The sequence below is a fragment of the Mycteria americana genome, chromosome 6 (genome assembly GCF_035582795.1).
Source record: "Mycteria americana isolate JAX WOST 10 ecotype Jacksonville Zoo and Gardens chromosome 6, USCA_MyAme_1.0, whole genome shotgun sequence".
In the NCBI taxonomy this organism is placed as follows: domain Eukaryota; kingdom Metazoa; phylum Chordata; class Aves; order Ciconiiformes; family Ciconiidae; genus Mycteria; species Mycteria americana.
The window spans coordinates 68,333,798-68,353,636 of NC_134370.1; the positions used below are offsets into that span (position 1 = coordinate 68,333,798).

Sequence of the window (19,839 nt, forward strand, 5' to 3'; positions counted from 1 at the left end):
GAAGAAAGATGACTACAGCTAATGCATCTAGGTAGGTTTTCCTCATTCTTAGATTATTGCTTATTTGTGGAACGGAAGATTCCCTCTCTAAATCACTGACTTTCTGTCAGGAATCATGCTGATTAGATGGTTTCCTCAATAATTGTTTCAATGAAGTGGGATAATAGTTCTTTGCATTGCTTAATGTCTATTTCTGTGGTCATCACTCAGGATACACCCATTAATTTATCACCTTGGATAGCACTTTAATGCAGGGTTTAGCAACTTTAATAGATGAAGATATGAAGAGATCTCAAAGCCTGCTCGGGCTTTGAGGAATTTATGGTTTCAGTGTATGGCAACCCTTATTTTTCATCTCCCTCTTGGTATCCCATAAAAGTACTAATAAAAAAATACAAAAGCAAGGAGATCAAAGTGAGCAAAGGAAAGATGAGACTGATGCAGATCATATAGCAGCAATGGGTCGCACGATCAACTCCTTTTCCTATAGGTGCAATTCCATTACATTTTTTGGCAGATGTGGAATTAGAGACTATGTATCTATGCAATCAGAACAGAATCAATGGTCTTTGTTGTCGTCTGGGGTGTGGGGAGTCTCTGACCATTGCCTTCGTGAGATATTGATCTGTTTGAGATAGCAGCTATGTTGTGTTATCCTCAGTCTTGACACCCTGCCAAAGCTTAGGGAGTAGGCTATGCCAGAGATGACTTGTGAATGTCTGAAGTAAAAGAATTGAGGAGATATACATTTTGAGGATTTTGAGGAGCAGAATCTGACATATGTCAGTGTCATCACTGACAAAGTATCAGTAAATCCCTATATGAATCGCTAGGAGGTAAAGATTTGTTAATAAGCATAAAACCTACAATAGTTTCAGCTCAGATTTCTATTACCAGATAAATGGCAATCTAGGGCTCTGATGACTAATGAGAAGATAAACACAGAGATTTCCACGTTCTTGTCATGGCTGAGTGTCCCAGGCAGATGACATGGGCAAGTGTACAGGCCCTGGAATAATTCCGGCCAGACCTCAGTGTTTCAGACTCTAAGGTCCCTCACAGGAGGAATGCTCAGTTTACCGATTACTGGAGGATCTGGCACTGATAAAAATCTAGTTTAGTCCATGTTTCAATCTATTGCCTGCTGTAGGCCTTACTCAAGGGAGTGGTTAGGGAAGTAAACTGTGCCAGGGGAAGGTCAAGGCAGAGAAGAGACTGCCACTTTTTCTACCTGCCCTGAGAAAAGCAAGATTGGTGGAACACTTCTTGGAATTGCAGTCTGGTTGGTTCTGAGGAAAAGCTGAGCTGGAGCAGCACATCCCTGAGACAGGAATGGCATCACATCAGTGACCGTAAAATAGTGCCAGCGACAGTAATAGAGGAGAAGGTTAGAGCCCTGCAAAAGGAGAGGTCGATAGGAGTCACACATTTAACAGACTCTTTGTGTCATTTTGATGCCCCATTGGCTTCATCTGCTCTGGTAGAGAGAGGGAATGGCAGATAGTACTTACCATTTAATAATGTCTGAATGAGAGCTGAAAAGCAGCCTCCTTGTAGCAGCAAATGTCAGAAGAGCAGAACTGGGGTCAGTAAGCTGAACCGCTTTGTATCTTTGGCTGTGCGAATAACAGAAGAGCTTTGCAGTACTTCAAAGCACAAAAAGGGAATTGTGGGAAGGCATTGCTGGACTCTGAGCACTGAAGTGCATCTGCCCTGCAAAGTGGACAGGTTACGAGGTTGGCTAAAAGCAACACTAATCCGTTAGTCTGTAGATAAAGTCACAGCCAAGCTCTGGCAAGAGGAATGCGTGCAAAGGCATGAGGGAGTTAAGTTTAAGAACCTAGGCAAATTCTGCAATGAAGACAAAGCATATGTCTAATGCCTGATTTCAACAGATTCGTGACTAACATCACACATAAAGGGAAGACCTCAGACCAAGGTCAGAGATGACAGTCCACACAGGGATGTCTCTTGCTCACCCCTAGTGCTCCATAGGGATCAGGAGATACAAGCACCTGGGCTTGCTCTGTGGGGTGAAGAGAGAAATTCCACCTTCAGGTGAAATCCTGACCACTCTAAGGTGAGTTACACTCCCAAATCACTTACCATTTCTAAGGCTCAGTCTTTCTCACTGCCATCACAGAAAGTGAATCTGAGCCCATAGAAAACTCTTTGGAGATCAACTAAATATTGATAATTGTTGATAGTTTAAGGCCTGCAACTGATCTTATGCATTTTCTGCCATTGCTTCAACTAGAAATAATCATTGCTTTCTACTACGTTGAGAGGAAAGACTTACGCTGAGATCAATTCTGCTGATCAATGTTCTAATACAATATCATTCTGTGGGATAATTTTCAGCATTTAACTTTTTCTGGTAAACGATTTCCCATTGCCTCACTGCAGGGTTCAAAACAATCATTATCACTAGTTCAAACTGCTAATGAGGTTAAGAGAGATCCTGAATCAGCAGATCAGAATCTATGACCCAGGAAAGCTTTTCCTCTCTTGTGCCCTCTGTCTACTCCTTCCATTTTGGTAAATTGACCAACTCTTTCCAGCAATTTGTAGAAAATACAGTTTCACTAGTTAATTTTCTACTGAAACTTGATTCATCCAACCAGCAAACTTAATGACAATTTGTCTGCAAATTGTGCTTTATATTGCACCGTTAGAAAGAGCACTACTATCTTATTCAAAGTAATGTAGAAATATTAACATCTCCTCTTACGCATTGTCTTTCATTCTCTCTGTATATCATCTAGCAGACCTCACTCCACCAAAACTAAATGCAGTCAAATAGTATTTGCCAGCAGGAGGCTCCAGTTTTTTTGAGGATGGAAGAGGAAAGAAGCAACTCTCCTGTGCTAAAACCAGTGGAAGGATTCCCCAACCATTCTGTTCTTAACCTTAGGGGAATTTTTTTTTATTGCCTGAGGGAATGAAATTCTTGGCAGGCTTCTATTGAGGAGAAGCTCATACCTAACTAAGATCCCTGGTCCTTTCAGCTTTCCTGCCAACATATGGAGAAGCAGCCAAACCTACCAGAAGAAGAGCAAGCATAACCTGCTTTACCAAACTACCTGTGATGGCAGGTAATATCAAACTACACTCAACAGACTGCTGAAGGAATGACTGTTCTCCAGTCAGGTATGGGTATCTTGTCTGCAGTCTGGGCGCTCGTAGGAGTTGTGTTGGAATGGAAAGTGAGCTGCCAGTTGCGAAGTACAAAGTTAGAAATTAGCTAGAAGTGGTAAGTCAGAAATAAACAAACATTTCCATCATAAAAATACTGGAGGAACATACAGTGCCCTACAGCTGTGGAAGATGATAACCAAATTACAGAGGAACAGGTAAGTACTTGTATCACACATGGCAGAACTGTATGAAACACGTGGCCATCACACAGCATGCAGAGGATAACCAAGGGATCCTGGGGATCCAAGGGAACCAAGGAAAAGGCAGATCCTGCTTGACCAACCTGATCTCCTTCTACGACAAGGTGACCCGCCTAGTGGATGAGGGGAAGGCTGTAGATGATGTCTATCTAGACTTCAGTAAAGCCTTTGACACAGTTTCCCACAGCATTCTCCTGGAAAAACTGGCTGCTCATGGCTTGGATGGGTGTACCCTTCACTGGGTAAAGAACTGGCTGGATGGCCGGGCCCAAAGAGTGGTGGTGAATGGAGTTTAGTCCAGTTGGTGGCCGGTCACAAGTGGTGTTCCCCAGGGCTCTGTGTTGGGGCCAGTCCTGTTTAATATCTTTATCAATGATCTGGATGAAGGGATCGAGTGCACCCTCAGTAAGTTTGCAGACGACACCAAGTTGTGCGGGAGTGTTGATCTGCTTGAGGGGAGGAAGGCTCTGCAGAGGGACCTGGACAGGCTGGATCGATGGGCCAGGGCCAATTGTATGAGGTTCAACAAGGCTAAGTGCAAGGTCCTGCACTTGGGTCACAACAACCCCATGCAACACTACAGGCTTGGGGAAGAGGGGCTGGAAAGCTGCCTGGCCGAAAAGGACCTGGGAATGTTGGTTGACAGCCGCCTGAATATGAGCCAGCAGTGTGCCCAGGTGGCCAAGAAGGCCAATGGCATCCTGGCTTGTATCAGAAATAGTGTGGCCAGCAGGAGTAGAGAAGTGATCGTGCCCCTGTACTCGGCACTGGTGAGGCCGCACCTCGAATGCTGTGTTCAGTTTTGAGCCCCTCACTACAAGAGAGACGTTGAGGGGCTGGAGCGTGTCCAGAGAAGGGCAACAAAGCTGGGGAAGGGTCTGGAGCACAAGTCTGATGGGGAGCGGCTGAGGGAACTGGGGTTGCTTAGCCTGGAGAAAAGGAGGCTGAGGGGAGACCTCATCGCTCTCTACAACTGCCTGAAAGGAGGGTGTAGAGAGGTGCGTGTCGGTCTCTTCTCCCAGGTAACAAGTGATGGGACGAGAGGAAACGGCCTCAAGTTGCGCCAGGGGAGGTTTAGACTGGATATTAGGAAATTTTACTTCACTGAAAGGGTTGTGAAGCATTGGAACAGGCTGCCCAGGGAAGTGGTTGAATCACCATCCCTGGAAGTATTTAAAAGCTGTTTGGATGAGGTGCTTAGGGACATGGTGTAGTGGTGGGCTTGGTAGTGTTAGGTTTACGGTTGGACTCGATGATCTTAAAGGTCTTTTCCAACCTGTGCGATTCTGTGATTCTGTGAAACTCATCGGTTGTGGGATGGTATTTCTAGGCGAGTGAACCTCACTATAGAAATTTCACTAGTATATTACTAGTGCCTTGCTTCATATTACAGCTACCTCTGCCTTCTTACTATGACTGTATCACTCAAAGACCAAGAATTTACGGGTTCCAACACTGGCTGAGTAGCTGTTTGATTTAGCAGTGACAGAGGAAGCATATAGGATAATGTTAAAGAAAATGAGCTATTATCAACAAAAAAACATTTATAACAAGGGCAAGACTCTCAGAGGTGCTACAGCAGACAGTGAGAAACACATGAGCAGGACTTTGGCCTAAACAGCCTAGTAAAATAACCAAGCCATCTTGCCTTGTTCTCTGGAAATCACCTCAAAATTACAGCACTTGCATATTTTGCTACAGGTTACCCACTCAGGGCATAAAGTGAATTTGTGTACAAATTCCATCATATTACTGTTCCTGTGAAATATTTCTTTTTGGATCTGGTAGCATTGCTACAGGTCCGTAGTTCTCTGATTACTGACTTGCCCTGAATTGTGGGTCTCATGCCAAGAAAATTCTATTTTCTGTCAGTAAATGACCCAGCTCCACTGCTGATTGATTTTCATAGGCAGAGAGTATGTGCTGTGTGTAGAAGTGAGGATGGGTGCATCAAAACCATTGTTCCTAAAAGATCAAAAGTAGATGGATCAAGACATCTGGACTGTATGATACTTCTGGCTACCTTTGCTGAGCAATGCAACACCTAATAAAAATAAATTACACCGATTCTCCTAGATAAATTTTAGTTCTGTAGCACATTGAATAAATTATTGATTTTTCAAACAAAATCTTTCTTCATTCTTATTCCAAATTTCATCAAGCCAATCTAACAAAAATCCTTTCTTTGTTTCTCACCAAAATGGGATGAATATGGACAAATTTCTAAAGGCAAACCTGTCGTTGAGGCCGGGCTAATGGCATGGGCCCTAGAGGGCCAACGCATTTCAGATATCATTTCAGATCAAGCCACACACTGCAAATGAAGGTCACCCTGATGAAATCAAGGATAGAAGTATAGTCTGTTTGAAGATCATGTTAATCATCATGTTAGCTACACTAACATTACTGGGGATGCAATATTTAAATGCAGGCACTTTTCACTTTTCTCACATTTCAAAAGGAACCATAGCAATGTGTTTCAGAGCAACTTACTGAAAAGAACTGCAAAAAAGACCCCAGGGAACAAATTATTGTGTAATTATGGGGGCTGATTCTCATCTCAAGCCACTAGACAACGTCTGTAAGCAACTCCAGATTGTGGGAGGTCAGCTGATTTAGGATCAAGTCCAATTTCTTAGTATTGTCTAAGTGTCTAGAGAAACTTTCTACTAATGAGACATGGTAAAATGTACTTTCCAATTCCTGTGATTCACACTGTTGCCTGAAAATAGAAGATGGGAGTTGGAAATAAAACCTTTTACCTACACTGTCAGAAGCTATTGAAGATGCCTACACTGTCAGAAGCTATTGAAGATGCCTACCCTTTACTATAAGGTAAATGTTAAATAGCATTTGCATAAACAAAACTATTACATTGTATTTGGTGAAAAAAAATATCATTTTGGATGCCTTTAATGGTGTTTGTAAAAGGGATTCTATTTAAACTGTAGATTTCTCTAAAACATGACACCTGTGAATGCAGATGTAGTGATATCAGATCCTAAGGTATGTACCACTGTCTTGCTTCAGCAGAGCTCGTATATGCACTACACTGCTGTAACTGAAAGCCTCCTTTTATTGCTTGCTATACTGAATACCAGGTTTAATTTCTTTACAAGTATGCTTATAACGTGTCTCATACACCGTTTCTTACTTTTAATGAGAAAAAAAACTCTTTATTTGACTCAATTTACATATTTAAGTTGTAAGCTTTTTCAAGTAAGGCTATCTTTTAGTGGATTTGCACATGGATTTCTGGGCATTACAGTAATAAAAGTAAATCATAGTATTCAGAAAGGAAAAATCTTGATAAAAAGAAGGAAAGCTTTGGGATTAAATAGATTGAAAATATCTCCTGACTTCCTGCATCAGAGAAAGTGAGGTTTGCAAAAGTGAATACCTATTTTAGAAATACTGAGCTTAAGATAAATTATTCAAAAATACTTTGTGATCTGAACACATGGACTCACATTTCATGAAAAATTTCCCTGGGGAGCCTTAAAAAACCTTTATTAAAGTGAAAAGCATGTGCAACAATACACAAATGTGAAGTGGAATGCTATAATCCTGTAACAGAAAGAAAAAGAGAATGTCTGTGTAAACAAAGAATATCTGGTTCTAGAGGAAGTATCCATGGCTGGTTAGAAGAGCCCTGTCTCTGATTAGCCTTTTTGATATCTGATTAATACTCATACACTGGACTAGAGTATGAAGTGTTAACAGATGCTTTTCAAGCTATCAGCTGACATCATCTTCTTCTTTCACCAAGAACAATTAGGGAACCAAAAATGAACACTGATTTGCCAACTGACTCTATTGCAAACCTAAAAGCGCCATCTATGTGCACTTTGGGCACCTTTAGTTCACTCCTACTAGCCATTTTGCCCTATCACAGTGTTTTGGGGGTTTTTTGCCCCGTGAAGAATTCATGCCATTTTGCTTCACTATCACCCACTTTGCTAAAGTAACTCATGCAAATGTCTCAGGAAGGTGCTTGCTATATAAAGCTACAGAAAGAATTAGTACATCCATATGAAAGCAGAACTCAATCTGCAGATCAGTTGTTACTCCAACAGCAACAGCTGACATTTATTATTGTTGAGGTGTTAACACTACTTAGAAATTGTGTATATCCACAGTTCTCAGCCAAGCTGATGGAAACTGTAGCATTCAACACCTTTGAAAGCCAGGCTCCTGATGCAGAAGTATGGTTTCAATAGGAAGAAGTTACTTCTTTTCTAAAGTCCCACAGTGATCTTCTGCACAATTTGGCATCTTAATATTTTTACACTTTGGTCTAAATGATTTACGGTTCAGAGTTGTAAGTACTTTTTATTTTAACATATGTGATTGCTTTCCACAAATTTTGAAGACTTGTTTCACAACAGAATACTATCTGTTAAGCTACAGAGTAGCTGGCCTATTTTTATAGGCTATCACATATTCATCAGAAATGGATGCAGTTGCAAAAGCAATTGGAAATCCATGGAATAATATATCTTTATCCTACCATGAGACGGAATACGTGCCATGTAAGACAAAGCTAATTGGGAACAAAGGGAACTACAACCTCTTTAAATTCCCACCCAGTAAACCCACTCCCAGGTATTACTCAGCATTTCAGAAACCAACATCAATAAATACAACTAGTTTGGTATGGTATTTCATATGGCAGGCTCCTGTGGTATTCCTAGTGTGAATGCCATCAGTAGTTTTAAGAAGGACTGCTAAAAGGATGTAATAATTACAGACACAAGTTCCAAAAGTTCATGTAAAATAAATGTACATTATGCACAGGAAGACACTGAAAGCAGTATACTTCAGCCTAACATGCAGCTCTTGGGCCAAATTCAATCTGCCAAGTGCTTCCAGCCAGTCTCATTCCTGTGATAGAGGAGCTGAACTGTAAGTAAATGCACCCAGGTAGCCAAATGCCTCCTCCTGCCTGCACAGGTTGACATATTTAGGGCAGCCAGGGCTGTTGCTATAAATGGCCGAGAGACCAGAGGGTGGCAAGAGCAAGGCTCACAAACCCTCAGCCAGCCCAGACAACTGCCAACACTGGCTCGTCCTTTCCAAGGTTCTGAAGTGAGTGAAAAATATTTGAAAAGAGTGGTTCACACCAGCTTTCAAAGTAGTCCCCTGTCACTACTGAAACTAAGAGGTGGAAAGACCATAAAAAAACCATAAGGAGATTTCATGAGGATCATATTGATGAGTACGTTTTATTAACTACAGTATGGCTGTATGTACTGAGTCTGGCTGGGATGGAGTTAATTTTCTTCATAGCAGCTTGGACGGTGCTGTGTTTCAGATTTGTGACCAAAACAGCGCTGATAATGCTAATATTTTAGCGATTGCTGAACAGTGTTCGCACAGCGTCAAGGCTTTCTCTGTTTCTCACGCTGCTGCCCCCCCCCGCCCCAGTGAATAGATTGGGGGTGCACAAGAAGCTGGGAGGGGACACAACCAGGCAGATGACCCAAACTAACCAAAGACATATTCCATGCATTGTAATGTCATGCTCAGCAATAAAAAGGGAGAGGAGGGGCTTTCGGGAGATTAGCCATCTCTTGCTCAGTAACTGGCTGGTATCAACCTACCCCTGGGAGTACCAGGGGTAGTGAGCGAGAGCGGCTGTGTGGGTCAGTGAGCGAGCAGGTACTAGGGTTAACCCACAACACTGTGCTATGCTATTATTCTATTGTATGCACTTCAGACATTCTCGTAGTGACATTGATTCATTTTTATTTACAGTTTCAATCTTATAAGATGCCTAGAAATGAGGAAGAGGGGCAACTGGCACTTACACCTGGCATAGGTTGCAGTAGCTCTTTTTTTCAGTCAACAAGGAATCTGCCTTAGAACAGTCCCCCACATCTGACTGATGGCTTCCCAGACATCTAGAGTTAATGCGTGACAAAGACTCTGGAACCAGTCAGGGGAAGGTCACAGCCAGAGGAAACTACAATAGAAAAGGGGAAAAAGACGCTACCTCAGATTTTGTATGTACATCAGAAGCTCTTTTTAAAGGCCATCTAGATTTAGGTAACTTCTTTTCCTCTCTCTCTCTCCTTCCTTTTCTACTAGGCTTTAAAACGTCTTCAGAGCACAAGGGAAATAAATCTATTAAACGGGAGAAGGATGTAAAGAAAACAAGTCAAGAAAACAACTTCAATTTTAAACATGTGTTTCATTTCACACATCCATCTACTTTCTGACCCTATTGATTCCAATAAGTTAACCCAGCTCACCACATGTCTGGACTACAAATGAATTTCAAACTCTTTTGGAGGGAAAAATCTCCTGGAGTTCTGTGCCTTCATAATTCGATAAATGGCAAATGTCCTGTATGTATACATCCTCAAAAACAGTTCACTCATATATGGGATGGACAGGATCTTGTTTTTATAAGTCTATGCAAGTGAATGGATACCAGCAACATAGGAAGGATTGAGCCATAAAGCTATTGTGGATTAGGACCGGTGTCCTCCACGTCATTCTAGATCAGCACAAACTAGCATTAACAACACTGAAGTGTGTTAAAGCAGGAGAAGGAGGAAGGGGATTTTGAAAGGGAATCGAGATATTAAAGAAGATGTGGAAGTGAGGATGAAGTAACTGAAGATGTCCATTCAAACGTGGTGGATTTGTGCTGATTTACAGCAGCTGGGGACCAACCTGTCTTTGCTAAAAGTGGGCAAATTAATGGACTAAACTTTGCGCAGCTCTTTCTTTGAATTCAACAATGAACTCGCATCTATGGTTCTTGTGCCTTTTTTCTGACCCTGCTGAAGCTTCCAGGCATCCAGGCCATACTGTGAGTAGCTCTGGATCCACTGCCTCCTTCTGGGTCTACATTCCCAGTATTCTTTTATACTGATCCAACCGAGATTGCCTAAAGCAGCCAGAAAAGCTTTTTTACTGCTACACTAGCAACAGTCTAAATCTTTTTCTAACTATAATGCCTGCATAATTTTTCCTCTGATATTTATAAATCCCCTTGAGACATTATATAGCTTCAGCATACCCTCCTTTCTGACTTCATGCTATTTTCCTTCCTTTGTATAAATATTTTGTTTCTCCTCCTTCTACTGCATTTCTTCCAGAAGTCCTTCCCTTATTTCATTACTACTCCCCACCAGCGTCTTTGCAAATCCATCAGCATCCAGAAGCTGACTGCAAATATAAAATGATGGATGGGAGATGAGAATTGATTTTTTCACCTTCCCATCAAAGAGGTCTCTCCATTATCTTTAGGCTAAATAGTAACCCAGTGTCTTCATCTATGCCACAAAATGAACTGACCTACTTATAAGGCTGGTCTCCCTCTTCCTATCCACATACACCTGCCTCCCAAGATGCTCAGAATGAATAAGCAAAGGCCTCTACTGTTTGCAGAGCTGTGGCCTGCTCCACTGTGTTCTGTAAAATGGTATATTATGCATTGGTATATGGCTCCTAGGTTACACTCTTCAGTACGGTAGCCGAAGTTGAATGCAGATAACCACTTCTGTTGCATGCTCCTTCTGTTGCTTTCCTATCAACCCACCTGCTCATTCAATAGGAAAGAGGGATTCCTCCCAGTCACCACACAGCAGTAAGAATGTTGCTGCTGCTACTACGACTGTGACTGCTACTGCTACTACTAGAAGCAGAATTTCTTAATTCCTGTGCAAGTTTCCCCTCAGATGGGAACACAGGACCCAAAATATTTTCCCCATATTCTTCACTGGAAACAGGCATATGGAGTAATCTCAAACGCACATGAAAGGACAAATTTCAAAGTGTCTCCTACTGTCATTTTAACTTTACAATTAATAACCCTATATGCAGAATGGCCTTCCACACGATTTTCTCACAGTCATACATCCCCAAGCAGAAAGAGAAAAAGAATGTCCCCTGATACAAAGTATCTATGTAGTGCTAGATCATTTCCCTTAATTTATGTTGCATTATTGATGTACAGAATGCCGTACTTGAATAATGTAACAGTAAGGCTCTTAGAGAAAGCACTAGCACCAGCTTTAATGTGTGTGTATAAAGATAAGAAAAATATATTTCCCAAGTCCAGCAATTTTCAAACAATATATTTTCAAGTTACAGGAATGCTCACCATGAGGAATTTAAAATTGAGGTGAGAAGGGGGGGACAACATTTCTTCTAAAATGTTAATGAGCTACTGCCTTGTAAAGTGAAAATAATCAACAAATCTGACATATGAACAAACACTATGAATATTCAGGAAGTTTAAGCTGCTGATTCAACATTTTCTAAGAGTGTACAACTTTTGCACTGATCACATAAGCTATTATTTTTCTTTTCATCATAAGCAGACTCTACTGTGGTGTCGGTGTGTTGTTGTAACATATGCATTGAATTGCAACTATTGTAATTCATCCAGATGGCAGGAAGCTTTGGAATTGTTACTCCTATGGTACAGATGTTTAACAATCTAGCCATATGGCTCCAATAAGGCAGCCTTTTCAAAGATTACAAAAACTACACTAGACATGCAGCCTTGTAAATTTGAGTGCAATCCTGAGGTATGAATGTTCATATTGCTACAATGTAAAAGCATTCATCATACTATGAAGTTGGCGTGTCTATTGGAATTACAGAATTTATGAGACATTATTTAAAATGCTGAAAAGAATCAGGTCCCAAATTTGCATAATTTCACCAAGTCAGCTATTAAAAGAACATTCCTCGTTTGTTTTTCAAATTCATTAAAGGTGTCGGACATAGGCTAGCTGAAAAGATGGGTAAATAACTACATGCAAATATAATAATGTCCCCCACTCCAGCCTGAGTGAACTACCACTCTAGGTGACAAATTGAGATTCAACCAGTGAGACCAAGAATTTCTCTATAAAAAGATTTGTCAATGTCAAGGAGCCCTGATGATGGTTGTGGCAATTGTAACATGGAAAGCTGAATGTTGAGAAACAGTCTGAGATCAATAATATCTTGGCCAAGAAAGGAAAGAACCATGAAATGGTCAATCTATAACTCTACTGAATTTTGGCAGGTTTGAATGACAGATAAATGGCAGCAAATAAGATTGTTAAATCACTAATCCTGTCATTATTACATCCTGTCACATTGCATAGATTTATACATTAGAAAAAGAGTGTAAGGTATGAGAGTGAAAAATAAAACTGTTAAAAGCTAAAATATCTCAATCTATGAAGAAAAGGTGAATTCCCAACTTTGTGTTTCATGGTTGTTTTTTTCTGTCAAAAAGTCAGATAGAAGTTGATGCTGCTTGTAGTCCCATCTTCCTTTTCTCTGATGCTTGGGTCTCTGACCCTTTGTTACCTAGAAGAAACGTCTCTCTTATATAAATCTGTAGTGCAAGAATAAGATTAAAATGGACAGACTGAACAAAGCATTGGTCTCTCAGACAAAAATGTATCCATTTAGTACACAGAGGATCTTTCCACATGACATATTCTTAAAGGAAAGTATTCAATTACCATCCACTCAAAAGGTAAAAATCATGAAAGAGCTATGTAATATTCCTTTTTTTCTTCTTTTTTTTTTTGAGCAGCAAAGTATTCAGAGATGCTTTATCTACCACAGATACTAATCTAGGCAATATAATTTTAAAACATCCTTACGAAAACCTTGAAGGGCAGTTGAACCCTGTGGTTGTTTAAAAAAACATTTTCTGCAGTTTATGCATTTGCTCTGCCAAAAGCTTACCTTAGCATACAAAGTACAGTAAATCATAGTTGCTCTGATTTACTACCCAGACTATGCTGTTTGTTTTCAGGGACAGCTCAGTGAAAAGCTATGTCATGTATAAGAACATTCAGAGAAGGGGAATCGTTTTGTAAAACTACCGGAATGGTAGCAACCATTTCTAAGTCATCAATGGAAAAAAAATGCAGATGTGCATTGGCAGCATTTTTCAGGTGGTATTTTTTGAATACCATTACAACCCAAAAATATTCCCAGCCCTTTATAGGCACAAAGACAATTTCATACTCCAAAACTGCTTAGTGTAAGTACTAATAGGCTGGCCAGATGTATAACTTACCAGTCAACAATTTAAATTATTTGACCTTGTGCCTGAATTCCACACTTTATGGAGCAGTAGCATTATAGAACTCAAAAAGGCAAAAAAGACACCAGAGAAAGAGTGGCAGAGCAAGAAGCTCTGGGTCAACCCGATTATTTAGAACTGAGGGTAGATTTTATTAGACCTAATCCATTTAGTAAGTTCCAACAAGAGGACAAAGATAAAAACCTATATCTGACATTCCTTTAAAAAATAGTAAATGAGAAGGCAAAAGATCAAAACAGTAGCTGAAAGCCTTCACTCCTCCTTTAAAACCCAAGAAACAGTCATTAACAGAGATTTAAACTCAGCCTTCTCTAGTCTAAACATGTCACTGTTAATTACAAAGCTATTTAACTTTTGCAAGAAAAAAAGACTGCTATTAATGAAAGAAGAACCAATTAGCCTTTAATCTACACACTGTTTTTTAATCAAACTTTCTTTTGATCATCAGACTCACTGCGGGATGTATTCTCCCCTCCCCATGTTGTAGTGGCTTCCATGATTGCTAATGGAATAGATTTTAAAGGACTGGCTGAGTGGGGAGAACCTTCTCTGCAGGGCTGGAGCTTCCTTCCCTTCATATCAGTGGGGCTTAGCAGAAGCACGCTCATCTCCAAACCATGCCGCCCTATGACAGCATAGGCAAGTGGAATGATTTTGATGGTGTCTCCTGACCTCGCTCTTGTAGCAGCTGTCATTAAAAGAGCAGGCACTGAACATATCTAGAGGAATGTGGGACAGGAGTACCAGACTACCTTGTTAGGAAACAGCAGAAAATATTAGTTTAAGGAAAAGAAAAAAATGGGAAAGAGAAGGTAAGGAAAGAGGCAAAAGCAAGGAGGTGCCACCAGGAATGAAAATGGAATTCACTGCTGCCTGCAAAGAATGATGAATGGGTGAATTTGCTTGTTGGCACAGGAACGTATTGTGGAGAAACAGAACAAAACAAAACTAATGGGACCAGGGCTTGATGTGTTAGAAACAGAAGGGATGACGTGAAAAGGATGACATTAGCTAAATATGGTGCCTTCAAACTCTTGGTTGCAGGGTCAGAGAGTTTCGATGAGGTTTTTTGGGGCTTGGGGGTTTTGTGGGGTTTTTTTTGTTTGTTTGTTTGGGGGTTTTTTTGCTATGTGGCTATTTGTGGTATCAAAACAATAAGCCCAAGTATCTAGAATCAATCATGATAGAGAACTTTTTCCTTTACATCATTTCTCTCTCAGCTGCACTTGCTGCTCAGATCTCCCAGGGAGGAGGGTAGATAGAAAATGTCCCTGAAGCACGCACTTTGCATTTATGACCATGCAGATAATGAAATATAAGAACCCGACTCTTGCACATGTAAACAACAGAGAGGATGTAGGTATTATCTGCACTGTGTCAAATGTGAAACTCCTGGTCTGACAAGATACCTGCTGTCTGTTCTGCATTAGCAAAACTTTGGTATATGGTGTATGCTGTTCTTTCTCCATAATATACAGACAAAATTTGCCTGGCAGCAGTAGAACTCTTGAGTATTAACACTAACAAAAAAGCACTTTAAAATAAATGTTAATATCCTCAAAGAATCAGAAAGTCTGCAGAGATCTCCTGTTGTTGCAACCAGTATGGCAATTAAAAAAAAAAAAATAAAAAAATCAATAGATTGCAGAGAGAAAAATGAAAATAAATATGTTCTGTGACAGCCAGGATTTTGAGCCACAAAATTCAAGTTGATAATAAAAGTATGTGCAACAACGGCTGAAGTGATATTGACACTTGAGAAATTTAAAGGTAGGTACATACTTAACATAGGAAGGATTTTAGCAAAGACAATAGGTTACATTAACTGTTTTTCAGGACTTGAGTAACAGCACTCCACACTTTGAAAGATCAAATTATTCCTCTCTCTGTAAAATACGGCTAATTCTAATGCCTTATCTCAAAGGGCTGGTAATTTTTCACAGTCCAAAGCCCCTTTAAAGTAACTGTTTGGCATAAAGGTCATTTAAAATGAGATTAGGGTCCATTCATGTTTTTGAGGTGCTCATATATTACAATGTAAGTACAACATAGGTACTTAGATAAAAACACCAACAGAACTAGATGGAAAGAGCTTTAAAGAAACTCTGTCAAGATATTTAAAGTTAGCTGGATAATTGTATCATTTTCACATTTAAATTATTCTATGGCATTCTAAACCTGTCAATAAAATTTGGATTCTGATGCTGATCAAAACCTCCTTGTGTTTTTCTTGTCATAATCCCATTCTAACAAGATGTAGACAAGAGATCCCCAGCTCCATTCTCCTTTTGAGCAAAGTGTAGCAAATGCATTCTGTCTCAGAATACTTAGGAGCTGCAATACTGAAAACAGTGACGTTAATGTACAGTACATTTTTAATTAACAAAGCTCTTAGCTGTTGCCGAAAGATCCATTTCGCTTTTGTCCCCCTCAGACTGACCTAACACACACCAGAGTTTTTTATTTACTTATACAGTGCAATTAGGACAAAGTTCTTCTGACATTTGCGAAGCTTTAAAAAGAGCAAAATTATTGACAGAAACCATATGAAACACAATGAGATTTTAACTGTTCTTACCTGAAGTAAGAACTTTCAAAGTCAAGAGGCAGAAGCTTTATGTTGCTACTTATACTATGTAATAATTCATTCCTAAGAGTGTTCTCAATTTCCCTAATTCTTTAACATTAGTGCATACTTGCGTAAATTACTCCCCAAAGTAAGGTCTGATTCAAGAAAGTACTCAGGAACTGATGAACTCCCTCCCCAATGATTTCAGCAAAATTTTACTTAGGTGCTTGAAATGCACATACCTGAAATGACCTGAAATGTTCTGTATCTGCAATTCTGACTGAAATCAGTGGGACCTGAAGGTTCTGAGCAGCTCTGAAAATCAGCCCTTAATATTACTACTGCAACACATCTTTAATTTGTCTACAGCTCCTCCAAAAATTACTTTTAATTGTCACATCTGAATCAAAGCTCTGTACATACGTATACAGTAGTCTCCACTTTCGTAATATCCAGGGCAGCACTGAGATCTTCGCCGATACATAGTTCTTAGTCCTCTTCGATATGCTGTTTTATAACTTATTCTAAATTGCAAGACAGAAAGCCATTTGACAATATTGAAAATCAATGCCTACTGTTAGAATTATATTTGTGTTAAATTATAGTAAGGATAGCATTCAATAATTATTTTAAAATGCATGAAAGCTTTTGATATTAAAAGCCACAATAAAAAAAAAAAATCAATACTTGTTTTGAAACTTGAAATATAACTTGTATTATAAACACAGTACTCATGACAGTCAATCACCGTAGCCCTTCCTAGGACTGCTATCTTAACATTTCCCCAGTCCTAAAGCAAGGGCAAGGAGTTTCTTCAAGAATAAACAATTCATTTCTGCATATCAGCAAGGTCAGCTATCATCAATGGAATGAACAGAATCTTCTACGGAGACCACTGTGTCAGCATGCTACACAAGAAATTATCACAATGGAAACTGCTCTCGATACACAAAATGTGAAGTTAACCCCAAGTGATTTCTTCCTACTTGCTAACCCTTCCAAGGCATTAATGCCTTGCAAAATGACATTATAGTCCCAGTTCAGTATTTAAAGCATGTTTTCCCCACCAGAATCTGTAGTGCACAGAAATTAAAAGGTATTAGGCATTCTGTAGCTTTCCTAGACTTATTCATAGCGTTAGCAATGATACCACATTAGAAAAGGAATATTTAACAGAGAATATTTAACAGCGAACACTTCAAAACACCTTTGTTCATGTTAGTTTATTTGAAGTCACCTAAATTGAACAAAATCTATTGTCCCTTATGTTAGATAAACTGATCGAATTTACTCTGCTGCATTCCAAGCTATACAATAGTCCAGAAAGCTCTGCATCTCTGTTCAGTTCCATACATTGTAACACAGAAGCCAAAAAGTAAAACCCCACAGCAGACTGGGATGGTGCTGAGCAACCTCTTTGCTACTGAATGCATGACAGTTAAGGTACCAAGTAGCTTGCTAAAACTCCCTTGAAAGATTGCAAATATTAGTGGATGTTTATTAGGATACTTTTCTACTTGGAATCAGAATGAATATAACAGCGATATCTTGCAGCCTGGGAAAAATTAACTGTTTAGTGTCAGCTTTCATTCAGTGCTAGAAATGGACCCATCCTCATTTTACCCGATTTTCAGTACCAATTTGGGTGCAGTATTTCAAATAGGGATCCATTTATAACTATCACTAGCCCTCAAGTGCTTGATTCTTCAAGATTTAGGAGCTGCAGGGACTTCCTACCATAAACGTGGACATGCACTGATCACATGGAAAGGATAGTTGGTCATGTTTGGTCAGGTAATAAAAACTTCCAATCACATGGCGGGGTAAATGGCAAGGATACGTACTCCTGAATGGGCCCATAAGAGACTGACTACCATTGATCTCACTCAAATTTCATGCAAAGATCCCTCTACTTCAATCAATGCCCTAGAATGCCAAACACCCTGGCTATTGTAGTAAAATACATCTTTCCATACATATCTATATTAGAGTACCACAAAAATTTGGATAAATAAATGTTATATGAGGAGATAAAAAGGCAAAATAAAACTAAAACATCTGGGGATCAGCTCTTACCTATGTCTAGTGCACTTGAACCAGTTCAGTATGTCAGTACATCTTGTATAATAGATCTGATCAAAAGGATGAGCATAAGATTCCTGTACTGTCACAGCATAGCTAGGAGTAGACAGAGAAAGAAAGTGAAAGGGTGCTTGTTGCAACATGAAAAGCTTCAGTTCCCTCTATATGCTACCCATCTAACTCCAGTATGAAAAATAATTAAATCAATAATCTTAGAAACTTCGGGCATTATCGAAAACCAGGAAAGGGCTTCCTTCAACCACAGCTCTTCCTGAAAATTTTGGAAATGCTTCTAACTTGGGCTCCATAAATAAAATAGGCATAGAAATTTCAGTCTGCGTAATAAACCATTCCCTTCTGGAAAAGAAACAAATGTTAATAAAATTCATGGTAGTTTAGAAGGTGAAAAGGGCATTTGGTTAACTCGATAGTGCAAATTTTAAGAGAGGAAAGCACCATGTTTTTAAAATGTCTCAGTTGCCTTCCTGCCTAGGACTGTTAATTTTTGCTTGTATTCCACAATGCTAATAAGAGCTCATATTAATTTAGCACTGCTGCATTTTGCCAGCATGATGGGATGCTCACACTTCATTTTATGATGAAGCAGCATCATTACTTCAAATATTGGGTGTACCAATCAAATACGATCATTTGTAAAAGGTTGAAGAGTGTTTATTTGTCTGCTGCACAAATTTAATCCTTTTCATTTGTAGCAGAAATAACCTCAGAACTATCTGAAAATTGTAACATGAGCTAACTGGTATCTAGATTTGGAACACTTTGACGTATGGTTAGAATGGGATTACCTCCCTTTGTACAAATGAATGGATATAAACAAAAACTGGGCAAATGAATCAGAAATCACAGAGCTCCAACAATACTAAGAATTCAGCAATCTCCTTCCCAAAACACTACTTATTCATGCAACAGGTACTGCATTAATTACTATGATTACACTGAAAGTGTCTGGGCCTCTCACATGATATAGGAACACAAATCTCATTGACTTGTTAGTGTCAGTCATTTTAGAAGGTTGTATTGCCCTACAGTAAGTGTGTGCACTGCTTAAGAGACTCATCATCTCAGGTTCTGATCTGGAAACAAGCTCTACTTTATCAGATCTACAATATCTTTGGAGAATGATACTGAAATCATTCTAGGCAGGGTCAAGACCCAGGAATTAGATCCTGCAAGTCATTCATTATATCGATTGTCTTAATCATCCAAGTGATTTCCTTCTCATCAACAGGACTGCTGATGTGATTAAGCCCTGTGAGATTGCACCCGTGAGGGAATACCAAAACATTTGCTTGGAGGGTCCCATTGGCTTGAAATCGAAGACTGGACTATTACTGCCCTGCTTGTCATGCCCCTTTTAGACAAGCCAAGATTCCACTAGATGTTGCTTTTGCCCTCTATCACAATTTGCTGGCTTTGACAAAAATGTTTTTACCTCCACTAATATCAAAATGTAAAATATTTACATTGCTCATTATTAATGTAAAACAGTAACACTCACAAATCTTGATTACTATTTTATGATCCCGTTAGTTATCCAGTAATTGCCCTAAGAATCTTTTCCCTTTGATTTATTAACATCTAAGTAACAAAGTCATCTTGGTCAGTACAACCAATCAATTCTGGTATTTAATTTTTGTTTCTCCTTGATTGGGTCTCTAGGTTGCTGACTTTCTTCAGACAAAATCAATATTTTATTC

The 19,839-nt window shown here is 39.5% G+C and overlaps 1 protein-coding gene across 10 annotated transcripts in view; it reads right to left on the reverse strand.

The window, feature by feature from the left end:
• Positions 1–19,839, reverse strand: part of MEGF11 (multiple EGF like domains 11) — a 293,459-nt gene that overhangs the window by 197,680 nt on the left and 75,940 nt on the right. For all 10 annotated transcript variants that reach the window (XR_012776302.1, XR_012776303.1, XM_075506381.1 and 7 more), the window contains exons 4-5: positions 18,116–18,217; positions 16,463–16,563 (exon numbers count right to left, since the gene is read on the reverse strand). Coding sequence is in view for 8 of the 10 variants with exons in the window: in XM_075506381.1 (XP_075362496.1) it covers positions 16,463–16,563; positions 18,116–18,217 (203 nt within the window). In the remaining 2 variants the exon portion in view is untranslated. The remainder of the gene's footprint in view (positions 1–16,462; positions 16,564–18,115; positions 18,218–19,839) is intronic.